Source organism: Sebastes fasciatus, chromosome 3 (assembly GCF_043250625.1).
Source record: "Sebastes fasciatus isolate fSebFas1 chromosome 3, fSebFas1.pri, whole genome shotgun sequence".
Taxonomy (NCBI): Eukaryota; Metazoa; Chordata; class Actinopteri; order Perciformes; family Sebastidae; genus Sebastes; species Sebastes fasciatus.
In genome coordinates, this window is record NC_133797.1 from 26,891,558 (window position 1) to 26,913,697 (window position 22,140).

General features: G+C 38.7%; 2 protein-coding genes across 6 annotated transcripts; one reads left to right on the top strand and one right to left on the bottom strand.

Moving 5' to 3' along the window:
• Positions 1-52: 52 nt before the first annotated feature.
• Positions 53-22,137, bottom strand: cfap97 (cilia and flagella associated protein 97). 5 transcript variants are annotated; one of them, XR_012593281.1, is made up of 7 exons: positions 21,939-22,135; positions 19,008-19,940; positions 17,478-17,758; positions 15,384-15,549; positions 2,041-2,114; positions 653-704; positions 53-148 (listed from the first exon to the last, which is right to left on the bottom strand). XR_012593281.1 is itself a non-coding variant. In XM_074629934.1 (5 exons), exons 2-5 carry the CDS (start codon positions 19,915-19,917, stop codon positions 2,044-2,046), a joined length of 1,428 nt encoding a protein of 475 aa, XP_074486035.1. In that variant the 5' UTR covers positions 19,918-19,940; positions 21,939-22,135; the 3' UTR covers positions 2,040-2,043. The 5 variants fall into 5 exon arrangements, 3 of the variants coding, with proteins under 3 accessions (XP_074486035.1, XP_074486033.1, XP_074486034.1); XM_074629934.1 differs by lacking the exons at positions 53-148; positions 653-704 and having other exon boundaries at positions 2,040-2,114; XM_074629932.1 differs by lacking the exons at positions 53-148; positions 653-704; positions 2,041-2,114 and adding an exon at positions 13,830-14,434 and having other exon boundaries at positions 21,939-22,134.
• On the top strand, positions 11,034-13,272 carry slc25a4 (solute carrier family 25 member 4). The gene is made up of 4 exons (XM_074629935.1): positions 11,034-11,219; positions 11,899-12,385; positions 12,475-12,615; positions 12,740-13,272. Exons 1-4 carry the CDS (start codon positions 11,109-11,111, stop codon positions 12,895-12,897), a joined length of 897 nt encoding a protein of 298 aa, XP_074486036.1. The 5' UTR covers positions 11,034-11,108; the 3' UTR covers positions 12,898-13,272.
• Positions 22,138-22,140: the final 3 nt, after the last annotated feature.

A 22,140-nucleotide genomic window follows, 5' to 3' on the forward strand; every position in this document is an offset into this window, starting at 1 on the left:
CTTGAAGTAAGTTTCTTTCACATTGCACATTTTAAAATCCTTTATATCGATCACATAATCTATGTTAGCATCAGGCTTTTCTGTTTTGCTCCATATAGCTGCCAGTCTGGAGTAGGTTTCCTGTTTCACACCCACCTGGCACACCGGTCTGCAGGGGTGACCAAAACAACACAAACACCTCGCAATACATTGTTATCCGGAACAATTGTGCTGTAATAAATGTAACCAAAGCTTAGAATGATCAGTGATTGTTACGGCTGCCCTCTCTTAGTCGACTTATCTGTCGTTTTGGTCTTAGTCGACTAATATTTCTTTGGTTGATTAGTCATTTTGTATGTTTTTTTTTCATGCTGAATGACTTATTTCCAAGAATTCTATGAGCACATCTCTAGTAAACACAAGATTTAAAGCTTTTGTGTGAATCTTTGTGGAGAAACTCCGATTTACAGATATGTCTATTAAATCAACTAATTGATTAGTCGACTAAGAGGACAGCCCTAGTGTTTGTTGATAGTGTGTCAGAGAGGTATATTTATAATTCTATTCAAAAGATTTGTGAAGTACCATTACACCTTAATGATAACAGACATGAATTATATTTTTTGGGTGTTATAAAGACATGAATAAACTGCAAAACAGTGGGCCTATTTACAGCTCATAGAGCGTTCCTGTGTATAAGTGGGTGATGTCATCCTTATTTCTTCCTGTTTGAAAGTGTTTTACTCTGAATACAAGATGAACATAAAAGATGTTCTCTCCCCAAAGAGGAACAACCTCTCTACAACATAATGTGCATGATAAAACCAATACATTTACATACTAGCACTATTACACAATAGAGACACTATACGGGTTAAACTCTTGACAAGCTGTGTGACAAAGTCTTCCTCATTACCCACTCTAATTCCAGATGAGATTATTTCACAGCTAAAATGACCCCACTAATTTGGGACTAAGGGCTGTTAGGAGGGTTTGAAATCCGTTTTAAATGGACTTGAGGTTTGAAGAGGTTGTTGTCTTTCCGAGCAGAAGGAAGAATGGATGAATGAAGTCCACACACTTACGTGAGAGGGACCATCGTCTTGAGGGTGCTACAAATATATAACTCCTCTGAATTGATCAGCTCGTCTTGAGCGACCGCCGGTCCAAGTGGAATTCTTTTTATTGTGAGCGAGAGACGAGTGCTGCTATTTAAAGTTTTCTACACTTTGGTGTAAAGAAGACAAGGCAGAGGAAGGTAAAAGGGTGACTGAAACGTCACAGCAGAGAAATGAGAGTTTTTGTTCGGGCTTCACGTTGTGATGTGGGGGTTGTTACAAAATCCCATTTACATTTGTGCACCTGGTGCTAATACTTAGGATATATAGGATGTATTATGGAGCAATTATTATCACCTAATTTTGGATCATGGCTTCTTAAAACATCGTCATATTCAGAGCAGTGAACAATTTAAGCAAAGATTAATGTTCCCTCAACAGGCTGATTGATTTGATTAATTAAAAGAGAAGGCCAAAAACTAAACTAAAAAATGAGGGGGAAACTACAAATAAGAGTGGGAAGGTGAAATAACACTATGCAGAAATAATTAATGGAGATTTATCTGCATTTATCTTATCACACACACATACACAATCTCTCTGTCCTCTATTTGGACTAATCCTGGTCATACTCATCCTACAAGCCTTCCTAAACCCTGAAAATGGACTGTGAGCAAAGTTTACTTTGTGTAATTTATCCAATTTAGGGAAGTTAATCTGTGACGGGGCTGCGTGCACTGCTGCTTCTCAGTCCCAACATCACAGCCGAAGAATAAATAGAGTGACACTTCTGAACCCGGGAAACTACCAAACCGTAACAACAAAAGCAAAGGCAACACTTTAACTCTTTGCTATTGTATGTTGTAGTACATTATTTTCATACAAATAGTGTCCTAAATGAGATGTAATGCTGTGTTGACTGTTATTAAAAAGTAAAGTATACAAAAGGTTTAATAAGGGAAACAAAGTGTCTTTAATGTAAAGATATATAAGGTATATTTACCCTCTATATATTCTGAGGTGTTGGGCGTGGGTATGACCTCAAACTGGCTGAAGCAGGATTTGTCAGGGGATGATCTGTACAGAAACAGAATTGCACCAAAGATATATGAATTAGTAAAGAAACCCAAAAGTATTAGCTGTCAAATTCCCCCATATGTAGTACAACCCGGTAACTAATATAGTAAACACTCACAAAGAGTCTAAAAGAGTCAAATACATCAAAGTTAGACCAACAGTAAATTAACAGTTACTTCGGCCTCAGTCACTCCTGTGTTCACTACTCCCTACAAAATAGACACACACATAGTCTAATCTATAAAATGCAACGCATTGCATTGCGGGATTGTTAGCAGAAGGTAGTATACATGAACTGTGAACACTACTTTTTCGTTCCATAGTGGAATTTTTGAGAGCACTACATGGAGAATAAATCTCACACTCAGTCTCCCCTTTACAGACATGCCCACTTTATGATAACTTTATAATCACATGCAATTTTTTGAATGCAGTATAAATGTGTTATTTTTTTGCCTATTCTAAAATGATATGTTTGAATATTTCTGCGTACTGGAGTCACTAAACAGTCTTGAATTACATAAATTGTGTATCACTGTAAAGCTGAGACTCTTGTGGAGCCAATGAAAACAATTATATTCACATGTGTGTTGATGTTAATCCCCATAAAAGCCACTTCACTGTAGTGAGACCATGTTTTTTAAATTTGACCTCACTGCATAAAATGACCTGTGGTGACCTCTAGGATAATCACAGCCTCATGAAACTTTACAGCCACAAACGAGAGACCTAGAGCATTCAGAGGATGGATGGCTTTCCTGGGTAGATTGATGATAAAGGGGTTTCTGAGCAGTTTCCAGAAAAGAAGTGCTCGCCATCCAATCACAGAAAAACGCAATTCTTGCAGAAATCTCAAAATATCAAAAGCTTTTGATACCAAATCACAGCATGGCTTTTTCTGTGGTGTCTGAATGTGGTGTTTTGGAGAATTTTATTGATCATTTTTATCAATTCACGAGTCCAAATCTGTGTAACAAATGGTATCAACCCAAAAATGTATGGAGGTTTATGGTTTTTTACTTATGAGACATAATAGAGCATGGGGATGGACATGACATATTTCGATCATAATGTTCTAAACCCTTATACACTTTTACAATTAATTGCATCTCAAATTAATCTCCAGGTTCCCAGCTTTCACATGATGTAGACCACTTCTATGTGACATCTACTGTTGACCTGCTATCTCCCCTTAAAAAAAACCTGTACCCCCCTAAAAATGTCGAAAACGGGTCTATTGTAGGTCTCAGAGCGTTAAGACAGTGGTTTCCAAGGTGGAGTCTGGGGGCTCCCAGGGGTCCTTGAGGTGGTTCCAGGGGGTCCCCAGCAAAAAGGGATAATAATTAATTTTCACTACAATTCCATCCATAAGCAACACAATGACAGAACGTATTGGTCATGGATTTCATACACTTTCTGTTATAAAACATACAAGTCAAAATCCTATTGATCGGGGGCCCTAAAACAAAATCTTATCAAATGGTCCTCGATGTGAAAAAGTTTGGAAACCCCTTATTTAAGACAGCCTCTGAATGAGAGTGTAGTGTAGTTTATGTACACTACAACTAACATGTCTATCCATAAAATAAGTGAATTAAAATAAGTTCTTTGTTGCTTGTATGAATATGTATTCTCAAAGTCGTTGTTTGGTGTGCTGAAACCATGGCGGTACCACGGTGACCAATTTTGTTGTAAAGAAATATTCAGTAAAGTCATAAAACGGCCTATGATTTCAGATTTTCCAGTCATACTGGAGACTTACTGGTATGTTTAGATCAGCATACTCCCCTCTGTGCCCTGCCTGACTGTGCACATTTTTACTAGATATTTTCAGATGATAACCATACAAGGACATCTGTTGGTGAGTTGTCGTGTCACTCAGACGTGATCATAGTCAAACAGCAATAACTCCTCTCTCCAACCTCAGACTTCCTGCTCTTCAAACTCCTCTTTCCACCTCAGCACCAGATCTGCTCTCATATTCCTCCCAGTCCCATGCACCCCTCTTTCTCATGAACCCCGCTCCCTCAGCTTCTGTGTCTCTCACCCTCCACCCCCACTCCCGCCATGTCCATCCCTTCGTCCCCCACTGACTGTGTGTCTCCAGGTCTTCCTGATTGGTCATGGGGATTTCTCCCTGTTCTCCACAGCAGTGTGTTTATGTGTGTGTGTGATTGTCCACCTTGGCTGCTCTGCCATGGGCACTGCCCTGACTGCGGGTGAGAAACTTCAGCTGCATGATGCTGTTTTTTACTCACAGACTCACACACACATGTGCTTTTCACTCAGCCTCTTTCACGTGAATGAAAACAGGCCAACAGCCAATAATGGCACCAAATAGAAGAGGGGAAACACTTAAATAATCTCCTTCCCCCTGGAGAGCTCCGTCTCTAAGTCTGCTCGGGGATACTCAGTGTGCATCCCAGCCTGTTGGATTTGAGGCGAGAGGATGGTATTAACGTTTTGACTTTAAACAGGAGACTCATGGGACCGAGCATTGTGAGGGAATAAACAGCCAACGTGATCTTCTTTCAGGATGGAACTGAGCTTTTGTTGACACATAGCCCTGTTGTTCTGTGCTGGATAATGCTGCTTGTATTATTGTATCAGAAAAACATAACAGAGTTTACGTGAATATACTAAAACATCCTCCAAGTTTTTACATAATTACTGAGGTTTAGTGTAAATTATTTTGAAAAGGTAGGGCTGGCATTAGGGGTGTCGCTATATACCGATACTGACGATTTAAAAAATAAATATTGATATAATGTTAATAATACACATATGATAATATTGTGTAAATAATTCAGCGCCTCTTAAATCAATATTTTTTACAGTTATGGTTACAGGCTATCTCACCTCCCTACTCTCATATTTTGAGTGTAATTCAATGGCCAAAAAAATACTAAACACGCAATAAACAAAGTTAAAGATGAATTTGACTGATGGCATTGTTTTATTTTATTTTTTCAAACTTTCTATACATATCGCAGTAATATTGTTATCATGAATTCTCTTGGCCCCGATGATCGTGTAGAGAAAATTTGATATGTTGACAGCCGGTTTTATTCAATATTTTTTGTCAACAAATACAATGAAAACACCAAAAACTAGTAATGAGTTGATCCCATAACAAGTATTGTTTGTGTAGTCTATGTGCCATAGAGCACTTTCTGTGAAGAAATCTAAATTAAATTGTTATTTTTTAAAGTTTGGATTATTATTTAAGATATAAACAAGATAAGAGAACGATGAAGACCTGAACACAAGCTGTATTCACATAGAGCCTTCCGTCTCTGCTAAACAACCTCGTCCTGCATTAGAAAAGTACACAGTTAAAACAACTAAAGAGCTAATAGAACAATGACCAAGCGTCAGGAAGGAGAAAACACTGAATTTGTCAAAAAGAAAAGCCTATTAAGTATGTATGATTGTTAAAATATTAAAGAAAAACATACAGAGAATTGTATTAAAAGTTCCTAAAAATAACAGGAAAACTCATCTCTGATGTAATATTCACATGAAATGATCTGCTCAAAATGAATCCAAATCACTCTTTTAACACAAACTTCCTGCAGTTATTGCGTTCACTATTTGGGTTAATTGTACAGTTTACTGTTCTGTACTGTTATTGTTATGCATTGAATATAATATGAAATATCCATAAAATACATAATTTAGTCAGGGATCGTCACTTTACTCAATGATAGAAAAGGAAAAAGGTTGGGAACCACTGCCATAGAGCTCCACTGTTAGCTAAAAACTATTAAAAAAAAAACACCAACAGGTCACATGTTGCATTGGGCGACATGTTCCTTCAATATGATGATCAATCATAAATCATAAATCAATATTTATTTTCAGTCAGTCTCACATTCACCATCCTGCTGCCATAAATACTCACTAGAGCACCATATGTTTATTAATCCGCAGCGGAAAATAGTGCCCACCAAATACACTATTTTCTCCTTTGAGTAACGTTTGCTAAAAAACTGCTGTGACCAGCTGTTCTGGGAAATTAATCAGCCTTTTCAAAAAGTGAAACTATCAATTTGTGAGCCATTTATAAACATTTTGGTCTTCAGTAGTAACCAACGGGCTTAGTTAGACACACTAACACATTGTTGGTTTTGGTATTTACATGGGATTTGTTGACAATAAGAAAATTCAGCTTTAGTGATACAGCAGCTCACAGATAGCCAAATAAACAAACAAGAAACAAAAAGAAGATTTAGAATAAACGTTATAATGTACATTATCAAAGTCAAATAAATAAAAATAAAAAAATCATATAATAATAAGTAAATGTATGGTTCAAACTTTTATTGTAAGGCATTATACAAACCTGCATTGATGCAAACCTACTAAATGAACTAACCTCTCTGTATCTGAACACTATTATCTTTCTGAGTGTCTTATTTTTCACAATCATAACAAAATGACAGGTTTTCCAATTCATTGTTTGAATGAGTTTCTAGAAGAATGAAATCCTAACGGCCTGAATCTCATGCTGGAGTCAGAAGCAACCAGTGGTCCCATGCTGGTGAGTTTTGACCCTAATATCTGTGGTGTTAACCCTCATAATCTCCATTATCTTTGAGTCTCTACTGGTCTAAGATCTAAGGTCTGAGACGGTAGGGGACCAGAGGAATAAAAAGATGCTCGTCACAGTTGCTTCTCAACAGATAAAATCAGAGACTGTATTGGTGTTGGAGCTGTGCGTAACGGCTTTGCGTATGTGCATGTTTATGTGTGTGGCGGGGGGGGGGGTCTAACTGTCTGACACCTGCAGCTCTTCATACTCAAAATGCAAATCCAAGCCCACACCCCCTCCACGACCCCTCCTTCAATCTCTGAGATCCGAGGTTACTGAGCAACGACTTTTGCAAATCTAGATCAGATTTAAATAACAGTACAAAAAGAGTTTCGACAGCGGTAAACAAGGAATTAAGGTTCTATTTCTGGACATAATATGAGAAGCTATTTTTCTGATGTGTAAGACAACATCCTCTGCCAAGTCTCCTCCAACCATACAAATGATTACTAGATATTTATAAATGATAACTATAAATAAGCTGGTGAATTTTACAAAAAAAAAATGTTTTGGAAATAATAGTAGAGCCAAAATTTGCTGATAAAAAAATCGCCCTCAGTTTTTAATCATATGACTGTGATGACAATCCAGAGAATTTGAGAAGTAGTTTAATTTCAAAATAAGATTGACAGAGGTGTAAATAATAACTGTAAACTGAAACAATGACCAGGCAATCCCTGACAGCTCAGGATGGAGATGCTTTAGAGGAGAAAGATGTGAAAGTCTATGTGCTGTGAAACTGCAAAAAACGACGACTTCTGCACGCCAAAAAGCAGGTGCAAGCCCCTGCGTCAGCAAGCATCTGCCTAACTGAAGTGTTGGAGTGAATAAGATGCTGAATCCCTAACCAGCTCGGAGGTTGCAGCTGAGCCTGACCTTTGACCCGGCTGATGGGGGCTACTTAAGGATATTTCCCTGTGGGGGAACAAGTAAAGTGGTGCATTATTTGTATTGTTGTGAGTGGAGTGTGGAGTAAATGAGGAAAAGCACCTGTTTCACTGGGTACCACGTTAACACTCTATAGGGATGTTAGTGATGCCCTTTAATGTAACCAGGCTCTCTAGTGCCACCCACTGACTACACAGCACAACACAGCAGCATGGAGACGGGAACGTAGAACCACAACCAAAGAAAGCTTCAGATAAACAGTTATCACAGTTCACTCTGTAAGTTTACATCAATGCACAAAAACACTACAGATCAAATTGCATAAAAAGAAGTCTCAATGTTTTGTCCCCGTCCTGTCAGCAACAGTGTCTACAATCCCAGTTATATCTCATCTCCCTTGGAAAAATAATCTATAAAAACAAACTAGAATTATTTCATAAGAATCAGTGATACAAGATTACTGATACAAGAGAAACCCCAGGAATGTATACGCCTACAGCTTTTAGGTAGGCCTATTAGTTTTTCTAGAACATAATTAGTCACAATGCTAGTGCTATTTATAATAATGATATTATTCATTCAAATTTTATTTGAATCTCGAGGTATTAATGAGGGCATGCCCTCATATTCAATGATGTTCAGAGTACAATTAAAACACAATAAATATACACAAGAAAAACTAGAAAACAAACAACAGCGGAGTAGTTGGTAATCATGGTTTAAAATGACCTAGAGGTACAATTGTGTTAAGTTTTAATGCGTGTTGTAAAATGTTCCAAATTTGTGCAGCACAAACACCAAAAGCAGTTTCCCCAAAATTTTGTGTTTGCATGCAGCACTTCAAGAACTGTAGGACTAATTTAACAAGGACGTGATATATGAAGGCAAGTTGGGGCTTCATAAAGAAATAGAAACCAATGTTTTTTAATATTATTATTATTATCATTATTATTGAGGTTTTATCTGGTGTTACTAGTTTGAAACATCTTGAAACGTTGTAAATTTGCTTATGAATCAACACAGTCAAGCAGCGCCACCAAGTGGTCATGAGGTGGCACTTACAGATCTGAATAGAAGACTTCACTTATTTAATTGTATTTTAATTTTAGTTTGATTTAATATGTCTTTGAGATATTAAGTTTCCTTTTTTCGCTTACATTTTTTTTTTTTTTATGATTTTGAGAAGTATTTTGTTTGTAAAGAGGGTGAATTTTTGAATGCTTGTTATTATAATATAGCATGTAATTGAAAGCCTTAAGTTTTGTAATTATACTATGAATGAAACAGTCTTGGATCCAACCACACTGTTGGACTAGAAGCTGTAGTATCTTATATCCAACGTGTCTTCAGCCAACTTGGCTTCATTTTGGATCATACTGCTTTGGATCAGGTTGCATGTTCATGTCAGATCTGCGTACACGTGGCACTTGTGATGTCCCACTTGTCAAGTCACTCAGAATGATATTTCCAGTACGATATTTCACAATAAAATTGACTCAAACTTATGTTGTTGCTTTTTGGAGGTACTTGAGGCAACTTATTTTGAAAGGGAAATAGTCTTTTCCTCTCCTACATCAAGCTGACTTGACGTGGGTTTTTAACAGGTGCCAAAAGTGAATGTGCAGCAAAACTGTCAGTGAGCTGAGAGGAAAAGACCAGTCTAAAATGAAATAAAATAAAATAAAATAAAATAAAATAAAAGCAGGTTTGTGAGAGGTGATTCATCTGAATATTTTCTTTCCTTATTTTCCATTTAGTTCCTCATCCATCTGACTTCTGACCAGAATCAACAGGCTGTATTTCAACCTGAAGTGACATCATCACCCTTGGTTTTAGTGAAAACATGCTTTCATTTGTTTATTTAGTTGCCTAAAAGCATGTTTATGTGCAAAACTAATAAAATAAAAGAAAGTCTCTGAGCGTGAGTAGCCTATCTGTATTTGTCAGGGTCACACCACACCTATGCTGTGAAACATTAAACTGGTCTACTAGAATGACTGTAAAAAGTTCATCACAGTTGATCCCATTTAAGATAGACTACATAGAACTCCTGTTTTTATTTTAAGGCCTCTGGAAACTCAATACACCCACAAATATATACTTGGATTACAGATGAGCAAACTGGGGTTATCAGTACTTTACTATGATTACACTGTAAACAATTGCTGTTAATTTACAGCAGGATTTCAACAGTATTAACCTGTTATTGCTAAAAACAGTGCTTTACTGTTAATACAAAAGAAAACCTGTTAAATTACGCTCATAGGCCATTTTTTAACTGAACTATAATGCATTCTTAAAAAACATCACTTTACTGCTGATCAACTGTCTAAAGTATCATCAGGAACAGTTTCATGCAGTATTTTTTAATCCGGGGTCCTGATCTGCTCATGTGAGGCTTGTACATTGTACATGATTGTAAAATCAGTGAATTAGCTTTATCGTTCTTCACTCACATGTTGTTATGGTTTGCATTCTGTGCTTGTAGCCAGCTATAGACAGACATTTGGGGAAAAGTGTCAACAAGTCTATTTTATAGCCTTTTTCCTAACAAGTGCCTTTAATTGTATTTAGTGTGACTATTCCTATATGTCTGTAACCTGCTAAGTCTATTCATCTAGGTGAAAAATAATGTTTATTAAAATGTATGTAAAAACCTAAATAGTGCATTAAAACAAATCAGTAAGATAATGTAAAAGAAAGGTGGAAAAACAGCTATATAATGTACCTTTAAACAGTAAATTAACTGTAAAATACTGTGAAATTAATAAAGTTCAAACTGTATTTTTCATTAACAGTACAAAGCTGTGACAGTATAATAATGTTAATTTGACAGTAACATAATGGCAACCCTGCTGCCAGTTCTTTACTGTTATTTTACTGGGAAATTTTTAACAGTGTAGGATTTAGATTATATTCCTAATAAATCTACGTCTAATCAATAATCAATTGTTCTACTTTTTAACTTCGGAAGGATATGTGGTTTGTAAATAAACTTGGGATGCTGTTCATATATTTAATTTGAGATGTAAATAAATCTGTGATAGTTTATATATTATATTATATTATCATTCTATGATATATGAGTTAATCAAGGAGAAGTGAGAAAGGGGTATAGGGAAATATAAGTTTTACTTCTACCTACTCCTTTTTGGACACTATTACTCTTTTTGTTATTATTTTGTATCTGTTTTTATTTATTTTATGTTCGAAATAAAGTCTTTCATTCATTCATTCAATGTCACAAATGGTGTCCTTTAAATGTCCCTGGCTTGGCCTTGTCTTGATTTCAGAAACATGGCGCACGTATTGAACTTCAACCTCGGATATTTATTCAGCCTCGGTTCTCTGTTTGACAAAACTCAAATCCATCACTCAAACTTCTCGCGATACATTGCGCAGATATATAAAGAGAGATGAGGGAGCCTCGTTCACTTTGAGGGGCGTTGGTTTTCCTTGAGGACCTTTTGGAAGTGTCAGGGGTCTAATATCTGCACAAGACAGATCCAACCATGTCGGACGCGGTGGTTAGTTTCATGAAGGACTTTTTGGCCGGCGGTATCGCCGCTGCCATCTCCAAAACAGCTGTCGCTCCCATCGAGAGAGTCAAGTTGTTGCTGCAGGTAAAATAACTGAACCACCTGTTTGCCAGAAGCATGGCCACATGTTCATTGTTCTGTGCGTAAAGGTGTGCGTAAAAGTTGGGTTACTGATAAACAAAAACGCTAAAAATGTAAATCTGGAATAAGTTTTAATAGAAAAAAAGTCCAACTGTGTAAGTTCATATGGTCTGGTGTGTAAAGTCAAGTGGCACTTGAGAGATCTTGGGTCAACGTGGTCCCGTCTAATGTGGTTTTACGCACTGGACTTTGCACTGTTGCTGCTATGATGGAGATGGTGACAAAGCCTTGTGTCAATTAAAATGGCCATGATAGTGGTTTGTGCGCCACTGATGCGTTTTATTAAGTTAATTATTACTCCCATATAACAGATGACTGCAGTAATATTTTGTGAAACTGAAATGCTAAATTTAACTTGAACTATGTAATCTAATACACAGCTGATTCTCAAGTGACACGGGTGCGTATGTGTAGACATCTTAGGCCTACAACTACACACATGGTGTAAATGGTGACTAAAATTATGTAAATAGAAATTATTCAAATTAAAATATGAAACAATATATTATATTGTCAATGTGATGGAAAATGAGGCATGGCAAAGTTCATTGGCACAAAAGTTTTACAAGAGAATTAACCTCATTTTGAGATGTCTTTTTTTATGTGCTTTCATTGTCTTTAGGTCCAGCATGCCAGCAAACAGATCACTGTAGACATGCAGTACAAGGGAATCATGGACTGTGTGAGGAGGATCCCAAAAGAACAGGGCTTTGTGTCCTTCTGGAGAGGCAACCTGGCCAACGTGATCCGTTACTTCCCCACCCAAGCCCTCAACTTCGCCTTCAAAGACAAGTACAAGAAAATCTTCCTCGGTGGCGTGGATCAAAAAACACAATTCTGGCGCTACTTCGCTGGTAACCTCGCATCCGGAGGTGCCGCCGGTGCGACTTCGCTCTGCTTCGTCTACCCTCTCGACTTTGCCAGGACGAGGCTCGCTGCCGACATCGGAAAGGGCGCGACCGAGAGAGAGTTCAACGGTCTTGGACACTGCCTCTCCAAGATCTACAAAACCGATGGCCTCAAGGGTCTTTACCTCGGATTCAACGTGTCAGTGCAGGGCATCATCATCTACAGAGCGGCCTACTTTGGATGCTTCGACACAGCTAAAGGTGCGCACATGTGGTCCACCTAACATGTATCATGTCTTTAATGTGTATTTCTTGACGAGAGCGAGTGACTCAACTCCTCCCTCACACAGGTATGCTGCCAGATCCCAAGAACACGCACATCTTCGTGACCTGGATGATCGCCCAGACAGTCACCGCTGCTGCTGGCATCATGTCATACCCCTTCGACACCGTCAGGCGTCGTATGATGATGCAGTCTGGACGCAAAGGAGGTGAGCGTCACTCATGCTTGTGGATTAGTGGCCTGATGGTATTAGATTCCCTTGGCGCAATTGCGCATGTTACGCATGTATCCATGGGCGTTATGGCTCACTATCCCTGTCTCCATTTCCACAGCTGACATCATGTACTCGGGCACAATGGACTGCTGGAGGAAGATCATCAAGGACGAGGGAGGAAAAGCCTTCTTCAAGGGTGCCTGGTCCAACGTGATCAGAGGCATGGGTGGTGCCTTCGTGTTGGTGCTGTACGACGAGATCAAGAAGTACACATAATAAACTTTCTAATCTCCCATTCTCCAAGGAAACCCTTCACTTTGTTTAAGTCTTAATTCTTGTGATAGAGTGGTGTATTACAATGTGGGCATGTACAGGTAGGTATACAGTATCTGACCTGGGTTAACATGCCTCCTCACAAATCTGTATATATCCCATCCACGACGCACATATAGTCTTACAGTGTGTTAAAGTCAAGCCGGTGTTTCACTGATGTTGTGATGATGCAGGAGATGACGTCACTACCCGTCACACGTCAGAGTCAGTTTGGTAAAGCAGTTGCTGAGGCCCATGTGTTGTTATGTTGTGACCACTCTGACACATGTGTCTCACCTCACTCATTATTTTATTAACAATAAAGATTTATTAGTCTAATAGTGTACTATTTTGATGCACGTTCTGTTGTCATGGCAACCCGTCTTCTGCAGTTAAAAACGCCTCCATCACAGCAGACCTTTTGACTTATAGTAGGACAAAAAAAATGTCTGTCACTAATGTCATGAACAATACTCAAGTGTCTCACTATGAGCCATGACAGTGTGACAGTGAGCCAGCATGCACAATACCAGGGAGCTGAAACTGAAGCAGCTAAACGGAATACAGCCATCATTCATTCATTCATTCATTGGAAAGTGACATCCAGTAACTACACCCTGATTGTGGCACAATTCTGTTCATACATGCGATTTCACAAATTTTGTTCTGACATCACCTGCATGTCTGTAAAGAACCTTTTTAATAATGTGCAAAATATTAAAAATCACGAGTATCACAGAAATATATATTGAGTGTGTACAACCACTCCTCTAACTAAGAAACCTATTGTTTGTATCAATTGTGGTATGTGCTCTATTGGTACAAGTAAGTTAACTCCTGGAACAGGCAGCTTTATTTTATAAGGAACAGAAAATACACAACACCAAATCACCAAATAATATTTCAAATAGTTTGTTTAATTCTTTAAAAACACATTTCTCTAGTGCATCATAAACTGTACAAATATGAGAAACAAACCAAGTGCAGGTTTAATGGAAATGTCACAAACATTATATATATATACACATATGAGGGACGTTTCCATTAAGTATAGGACATATTTCTTACAAAAATACAGCTAGCTAACTGTCATGAAGAGTTACTGCGGTAAGAAGAAGAAGAAGCCACAAATGAACTATTCAAATGCATGACAATAGCTCGGAGCTCAGAGCACCATTTGCTATATTTCAGCATCAAAGAGTGGAAAAATGTCCATCTTCTTTTTAATTGATAAGCACGACAACACATATCACTGAATAGTTGATTAAGTCAACTAAATGTATGATGAACCCATGCATGTAAATAAAGATGCTTGAGGCGTAGTACCTTGGAATTTTATGATGAATGGATACCAACTGATATCACTAAAGGTAAAATGCTAAAATGTGTTCTCAGCACCAGGCTGTTTCTTTTGACCTGGGTACGCGTGTTTTGCTGGAGTCAGTGTTGGTGGAAACTGCTCTGGAGCTGTGGAGGGCAGAACTGGCCGGCCTGGGATCTGCTGGTGTGAACGACAGAGAGATGTTTTCTGATTACAGATTAACAGTTACATAATCAAATCAGAAACTTAATGTGCCTTTTGAATTTTTAGTCCAAATTTCTGGTGAGAAATTATATATAACTAACATTTAATATTTGAACATTTCAACCATAACAAACAGGTAAAGTACAGGTAAACACACACAAGCACAATGGTGTTTATCAGAGTTCATAAAGCAACTGGTTCCACTGCTGAGAAAGTTTACAAAATTTGACAAAATATAATTAAAACAAATATAATTAAAACTCTTCAACCAGCAAATGACTTCAAATGCACATTAAAAAGGTTTAATATGACAAGGGGAACCTCAGCAAATCAGTCATTACTGATGCATAAAACAATGGGTGATTCTTACCAGTATCAGTCATCCACAGCTGCTTTTTACTGTCTGAAAGTCTTCTTCTGTTAATTAAATCTCTGCAGCCATCTGAAAGGCAGCAGCTCAGACATGAGCGATTAAATCTGCAGCCTTCAATTTGAGAGGAGCAATCGCAGAGCAGTGCCACATGCTGATCCTCTTTGTTTACCTTGATTAAATCATCACATGTAAACAACAGCAGGGCTACTACAAAATAACCGCACACACTTCTGCTGGTGTCAGACCGCTCAGTGAGCGTTGGGAGCACACAGGTGCTTTTTATGGTGTGCAGCTACCTCACAAGTGGGTTAAAGTGATAATCCACATGCCCTGGGCCCCGTGGTTTAGTCCTACGTACAGTATGAAATACGCAAGTGTATGAAGAGATGGCCATATTATGAGCAAAAAGGCACATCCTTGTTAATTAAACATCTTCTAATCTGTTTGGCTTGTATGAGCAGGTACTCAATCACCATGTTGTTATACTGTTTTTAGGACATATAACTCATTTTTAACAGCAGAAGCTGGCAGATCTAGACACAGGTTACGTACCTGAGGGTGTCTTGCTGGTGGACCTCTCTCTCTTGGTGGTGGTGGAGATGGAGACGGGGTATGAAGGAGCTCCCACGTGTCCAACCTGTCGCTGGTAGTCGTCTAGTTGTTCCGAGCGCTTCAGGCCAGATGTAGGCTTGACGGACTCCAGCCTCTTCAGGAAAGCCTGAAAGAAACACAATGACATATTTTACCTGGTAAGTCTAAACATACTGTAAATAAAGGCCAATTGTCTAAATCTATCAGATTAAACATGTGATCCAGATATCAGTCAGCCTCACCTTGGGAAGATGTGTTTCTCGGGGAAGTTATTCATCATTGTTAATGTGAAGGTGCTTCTTAATATATGCTCTTAAATCCCTCAGTGCCTCTGAGTGTGTAAAAAACAAAGTGCAGAAGGAGTTTTATGTGAATAATAGAGCTTTTTCTAGCATTTGATCCATTGAGCCATTTAATGTAAGTTGCCCACATTTGTACTGGCTTTTGACCCAAAACATACAAAACACCATAAAACATTTATGAAAACTTTATATCTTTCACAAAATCAACAAATAATTTGACTCAGAGTCCCCATTTTACAGATCCCAATTCAATCATGAAAATAGAAACATATCTGGTACTTCAAAGCAAACACAACCAAACAGCATGAGGCAAAACAGTGTAGGCAAGTGGCTGAATGTCATACATGCAGTCACACTCCCACATGCATGCTGTGCAGAAAATCCCTCAGTGAGCAAAAACTCCACATGAAGCAATGCAACTAGCAAAAAGCTCAACAGTCAAGAGTTTTTCTAAAGTCCACCAGAGGACTGGTCATCTACTGCAGTTCCAATATATGAATCATTTAAGAATTTATCATTTTTTAAAGATTAACTGTGTAATTGACCAATTTTGAAGTTGTACTTGTGCAGGACAAACGGGGAGTCTCTCACATGTGTGATGTGTGGGGTGGATACACTCATCACACGGTAGATTCAATTACTTCACTCTAAGAATAGAGAAGGCGAAGAGCACCCCGACAACGTAGAGAGATGGACGCGAGAGAGAGAACAGTCTGTCCTGAAAATGACTGGAAAACATTCCCTGATAAAAATATCAATCAGCATTAGTTACAAACGTGAAAAAGAAAATAATGCAAGTTTTCTGTTTTCACGTTGTAATTTCCTGAATCATTTTTAACGGCTGCTTTTTGTCAGCTTCTATCACAAAGAGGTCAAGCAGAGGTAATATATGGGGTGAGAGGTTAGAGCTGCAGACGCTGAACGGTCTCATAATGTCACTCTGTGGTGCTGCTAGCCTGCCACCTGCTGCCATCTGTCCAAGTCCATCCGTGTCTGCTTTCAGGGGAGCCACTCTTAGTCTGACACTAACTCAACCCAACTAACTAGTATCCTTAAAGCAGCAGTGGGTAGAAATGGAGCAAATATGATTAAAAAGTTATTTTATAAAACGGTCACTATATTGTATCCTGACTGTAGTGTATGAGACAGGTAATCTGAAAAAAATCATGTGCCTCTGTGTCCTCCGGTGCTCCTAATGGCATTTGCATGATTTCACAGACCGGAGGAAAACAACCAATCAGAGCCGAGCTGGAGTCTGCCGTCCAGCTATAGATATTGACCCACAAACCTATAGCAAACTTTCTGTCATATTAGGGCTGGGTGATATGGCTAAGATCTTCTATCACGATATAGCATGGTAAAGCCTTTTTTTGTATACTACTGTGTGAATTAAATACTTGACAAATGAAAAGTATTTTCTCATTTTCAGAACTTGGGTGCAGAATGAACATAACAGTTTTAAGTGAAATTATAGAGATAAAAGAAATGAATACAAGTCTAGCCTATATTGCGATAAAAAGGATATAGAAAATATATACTGTAGACATTTTTATATCGTTTTGACAATATAATATGCCCAGCCCTATGTCATATCCAACTTTATTTTAAAAGGCACTGAACAATGTATCTTGAAAAGCAAAAAGCAAATAAAAACTGAAGAATTAGAGTGAAAAGAATACCTACTGTATATTTATACTAAGGTTTAGTGTTTATATTAAATTGAGTATCGATCCACACAGGAGGCAAAACTCACCAGGTTCTCCCTCTCGATGCGATGCTGTTCCCGTTGTCTGTTGAGTGCGCTGTGAGTGAGGCGGATATGAGGCGACTTGCTGGCCATAGGGGTTTTCTTCCTCGATGTACTTCCTGGTCTGGTCCCTGGAGAATGGTGCGACAGCTCCCGAAGAAGACGCTGGTTCTCATGATCTATGCGTCGGACCTCATCGTTGGTGAACGAGTAGTTCTTCCTGTTTCTACCTCCGGGATAGCAGAAGACCAGTTTGCTTCCAAGCTGACTCTCTGAATTGAAGGAGCCTGATTGGTGAAAAGGACATTTATTACAGTTTCTTAATCTGCCTTTTAAAAGAGAGTTACTGTGTTATATGCAATGTTTAAATGGTTCTTTGACTCAAGAGTGAACCAAGTTGTTTGTTTATAGAAAAAAAAAAAAAAAACTTGAGCTGTGTTTTAGCAAAGGAACCTTTTTAGTGGCAGTTTTTATTTGTTGAGTTTGAGACAGAGGACAAAGTTCTTTGTTTGCAATGTTATATGTAAGAAGTTATAATCTTGTCTGACAAATGTTTCACCACTGCAAAGGTATTTCTGGTATCTTATAAGTCCATGTGGACGAGGCACTTGTATGTGTACGACACAATACATATTTACATCAAGATCTAATTACACTCTAATCTAAACTAGCAGTTAGAGTATAAATCACCAACCTTCACTAGGTTTATTTTTTCTGACTATCCTTCAAGTTGTTTTTTTTCTTGTAAAGTAATAAATACTTTAACTCTTCAGTCTTTGAAACTCCTTCACATCAAACTATTTGAGAAAGAATATTCCCTCTTTCTGTGAAACTGCTCAAAACTCATGTCCACACTAAGACCTTAACTTGTGATGAGCTGTCACAAGTAGATATTGCCTAATTTTAAGCATTAAAAAAAGGTTGGGAACATGGGGACATTACAGAAAGTATCCTAACTGCTTGTCCTATCTTAACTTAAGTTTCAAAGATAGGAAAAATACTATCTTCCTATTACAGAAACAAATTCCTAAACTCGTGGCTGTGTCAAAATATCAACGGCTCTCACTTGTCACTAGCTCGCTTGCTATCATGGACAAAATTACGGCCACTAAATTTGAGCTACAAGGAGTCTGAGGCACTAATTGTGTCAATGGAGGAGAGGAAATACCACCTTTTTAATTAAATAAATGTAAATATATGTAAAATGTTAAACCAATCATTATATTTCGGTGTTCATGTTATTCCCCATCTTCATTGTCATTGCCATACAGGCCTAACAACAGTGCTGCTGCTATTTTTGGCAGTTATTTTAAAGTTAGGACAACCTAACTTAGGATTCCTAACTTGGGAAATCCCTAAATTCTGTAATAGCTAAATTCCTATCCTCCTTCTGTAATACCAAAAATCTTAAATGTCATCCTAAACTGAGTTATAGGATTTCAGGCTAAGGAAGTTTCTGTAATGAGGCCCCATCGGTTTAAAACAAAGAGTATAGTAAACATTACTGACAGATAAGAAAGGCACACATTTACTCACACTCGTCTACATTCTGATCTGAGTCTTGATGCAAGACGCTAAGGCCACTGGAGGGCACACTCTCCTGCTGCTGCTGCCCTTTAAGGCTTCCTTCTTCGGCCTCTGTGTGGTTCAGGTCCAACGACTGGAGAGGGCTGATGTCAGGAGAGGAGAGGGGGCTCACATCTGTCACTGTATCCTCTGACTCCTCTGTACCGCCAACAGGCACATCCCGAGATCCTGCTCGGGTCCTACTCACTCCAGGGGATGAAGAAGGCTTGTTGGGCTGGGGAAGGGCGGGGGAATCCAAACTGCTTCTCCTATTGCTGCTGCTAAAGGAGCTCTCTGAGTCTGCGTCTACGCTGCTCTCCGTTGAAGTGGGGGATGGACTTCGGATGCACCTTACCAGTTTTTTAGGAGATTGTTTATTTCTCCCTTTTGTGTGTTTGGATGGCAATGCCTCTTCTTCAGACTCATTTGGACTCTGGCTGGACACATCCTTATAATATTCCTCCCCAACCTTATCCAAAAATGACATAAATCTTCCATTGGGCCTTTTAGACTGCAAATTAGAGTCTTCCTCACGATCACCGCTATTATTGATGACTTTATCTGATGTAACAGATGATACGCTGGAAGCCCTGCTCCTTCCTTCTTCTTCCTTTGATTGACAGCTTTTCTCTTCCATTTCTGCTCTGCTGCTACTGTTGTCGTCGACTGGCTTCAGGTGTTTTTTTGTCCCATCAGTCCTCGGGGACCAGCCACCTTTTGTATTTTCAGTCTGTTTTGCTTGTAGCCTCTCATGTGCTGCTGCGTTCTCCTTTTCAGCCTTCCAGCCTTTCTTCATCTTTTCCCCTTCTTCTCTGCTGCTACCATCACTGTCGAAAAATGAATGATCCACTTCACCTTCTAGTTCATCGGGGTTGAACATGGTAGTCTTACCCAACACACAACCTGCAAAGTAGTGTTAAATTAGAGATGTTAGATTATTGCCATCGTGCCGGTGGTTTTTCATGTTTTAACCATTTTATTACAAATTACAATGTTTGAGACTTGTGGTCTCTTTGGGTGCGTAGCCCAGAAAGCAATCACGTCCTGTTCAGTATATTCACTTTAATGCCCTCAGACCGGCGCTACAAAGCACCCCCTAGGAATACAAATCGCTACTTGAAGTCCTTCATTCCTTCTGCTATCAGGCTGCTAAATGTTGATAGTAGCCTTTTTGAATCAATGCCTTATTTTGTTCTTAAACCACAATAGTCGGTTCACACCATGTCTGTTTTTCTTCACATGGCTGGTAAACCTATACATTCATTGAATGTAAAATGTAAGTGCAATGTATAAAAATATTTTTATTATTGTTTACTTATTTATTCTATTACTATGTGAATTTGTATTCTTCGCCTGGTCCTCCTGTGAGTCAGTATACACAGGTCCACACAAGGTGCCAGTACGCATCTCTGCCCATGGACTGAGTTATTTATTTATTCACTTATCTATTGTCTCTGACATATTGGTGACTGCTGCTGTCTGTGTGTCTGTGAGTTTGTGTATGGTCTGGGTAGACTGTAAAACTGAATTGCCTAACTATGTTACTATATTTTATGACACTGTGGTGGCATCAGCCATTTTTTATGGAGTGGTCTGCTGGGGCAGCAGCATCTCGGCTGCGGACAGGAAGAGACTAAGACAGAGTGATCAGGAAGGCCGGCTCTGTCCTGGGATATACCCTTGACACAGCTGAGGTGGTGGGAGAGAGAATGATGGCTAAGCTGTCATCCATGATGGAGAATGACTCCCACCCCATGCAGGACACCATCTCAGCACTGGAGAGCTCCTTCAGCGACAGGCTGCTCCACCCAAAGTGTGTGAAGGAGCGCTATCGCAGGTCCTTCCTTCCTGCAGCTGTCAGACTCCACAACCAGCACTGCTCCCAGTAGACCACTTACAAACCAAAAACTGATAATAACCTGATATTTGCAGGTGGAATTTTATTTCATTCTCAATGTGCAATATCATTTTCCACTTGTGCAATTTTGTTAATAGTCTGTTTATTGTCAATACTGTGTATACTGCTCCTATGTTTATACTTCCTTCTATTTAAATGGTTCATATTTTGTTTAGCTCTTTTTTTTAACTGTGTTAGCTGATTCATCTTGTTTTTTGCACTATCCCCTTTGCTGCTGTATACTGCAAATTCCCCCACTGCGGGACTAATAAAGGAATATCTTATCTTATGCTGCTGTGTTTAAGAGATTTAATGCATTTTTTAAACCACTCCACTGCATCCATTGGGTTTCATTTAGTTCCATACAACATAAAAATCACCCTAAGCTTAAGTTAGATAGTGTAATCCATCCAAAAAAAGGAGGACAGTCTGCAGGACAGATAATAATGCACACAGTGCACTTTCATAGACTAAGCTACTGGAGTTACCCTGCACTATACTCAGTTTTAACAGTTTTCTTCATCTCCTTGTATTTTTATATCTGGTATATTTTTTTGTATTTTGTACTTTCACTATTGCCTTTTTACTAACATGTTTTGCACTATGGAACTGTGATGCTGGAAACTTGAATTTCCCTCGAGATCAATAGAGTTACTATCTATCTATCTATCTATCTATCTATCGCACATGATTTGTTGTTAATGACCTAAAACCAGCAAACACATTAGCATAGTCCTTCCATGGAGTGTTTTTATTCACAAGGTTTTCAATAACAACATTTACAATCAAATTTAGTGTGCCATTTGGACAGACAAGCTATGGTAACAGTACTAAAGACACCCAATAAACCATGAAGGCCACGTGTTTTCAACCTGGAACACATGACGTTAGTTACCGTTACTCAGCTTGATCGCTAATTCAAAGTATGCTAGCTAACTTATTCCAACTACGTATAGTTGAGCTAGCTAGCTACCTTTAGATGTATGACAACAACGACATCTTACCTGGCAAAGGGTCGCCCGATAAACAGTGTTTCACGTTACAGTTGCATTTAGTTCTTCTTTAGAGACGATGTTCCGTTGAGAAGACGAATAAATGAAACGCAGAGCTGCATTTAAAAACAATCCTCGTTAGCGGGCAACAACAACATCCACCAGCTGGCTGCTGTCGGCATGGTGCCTGGTAACTAGGCAACGTCACTTCCTG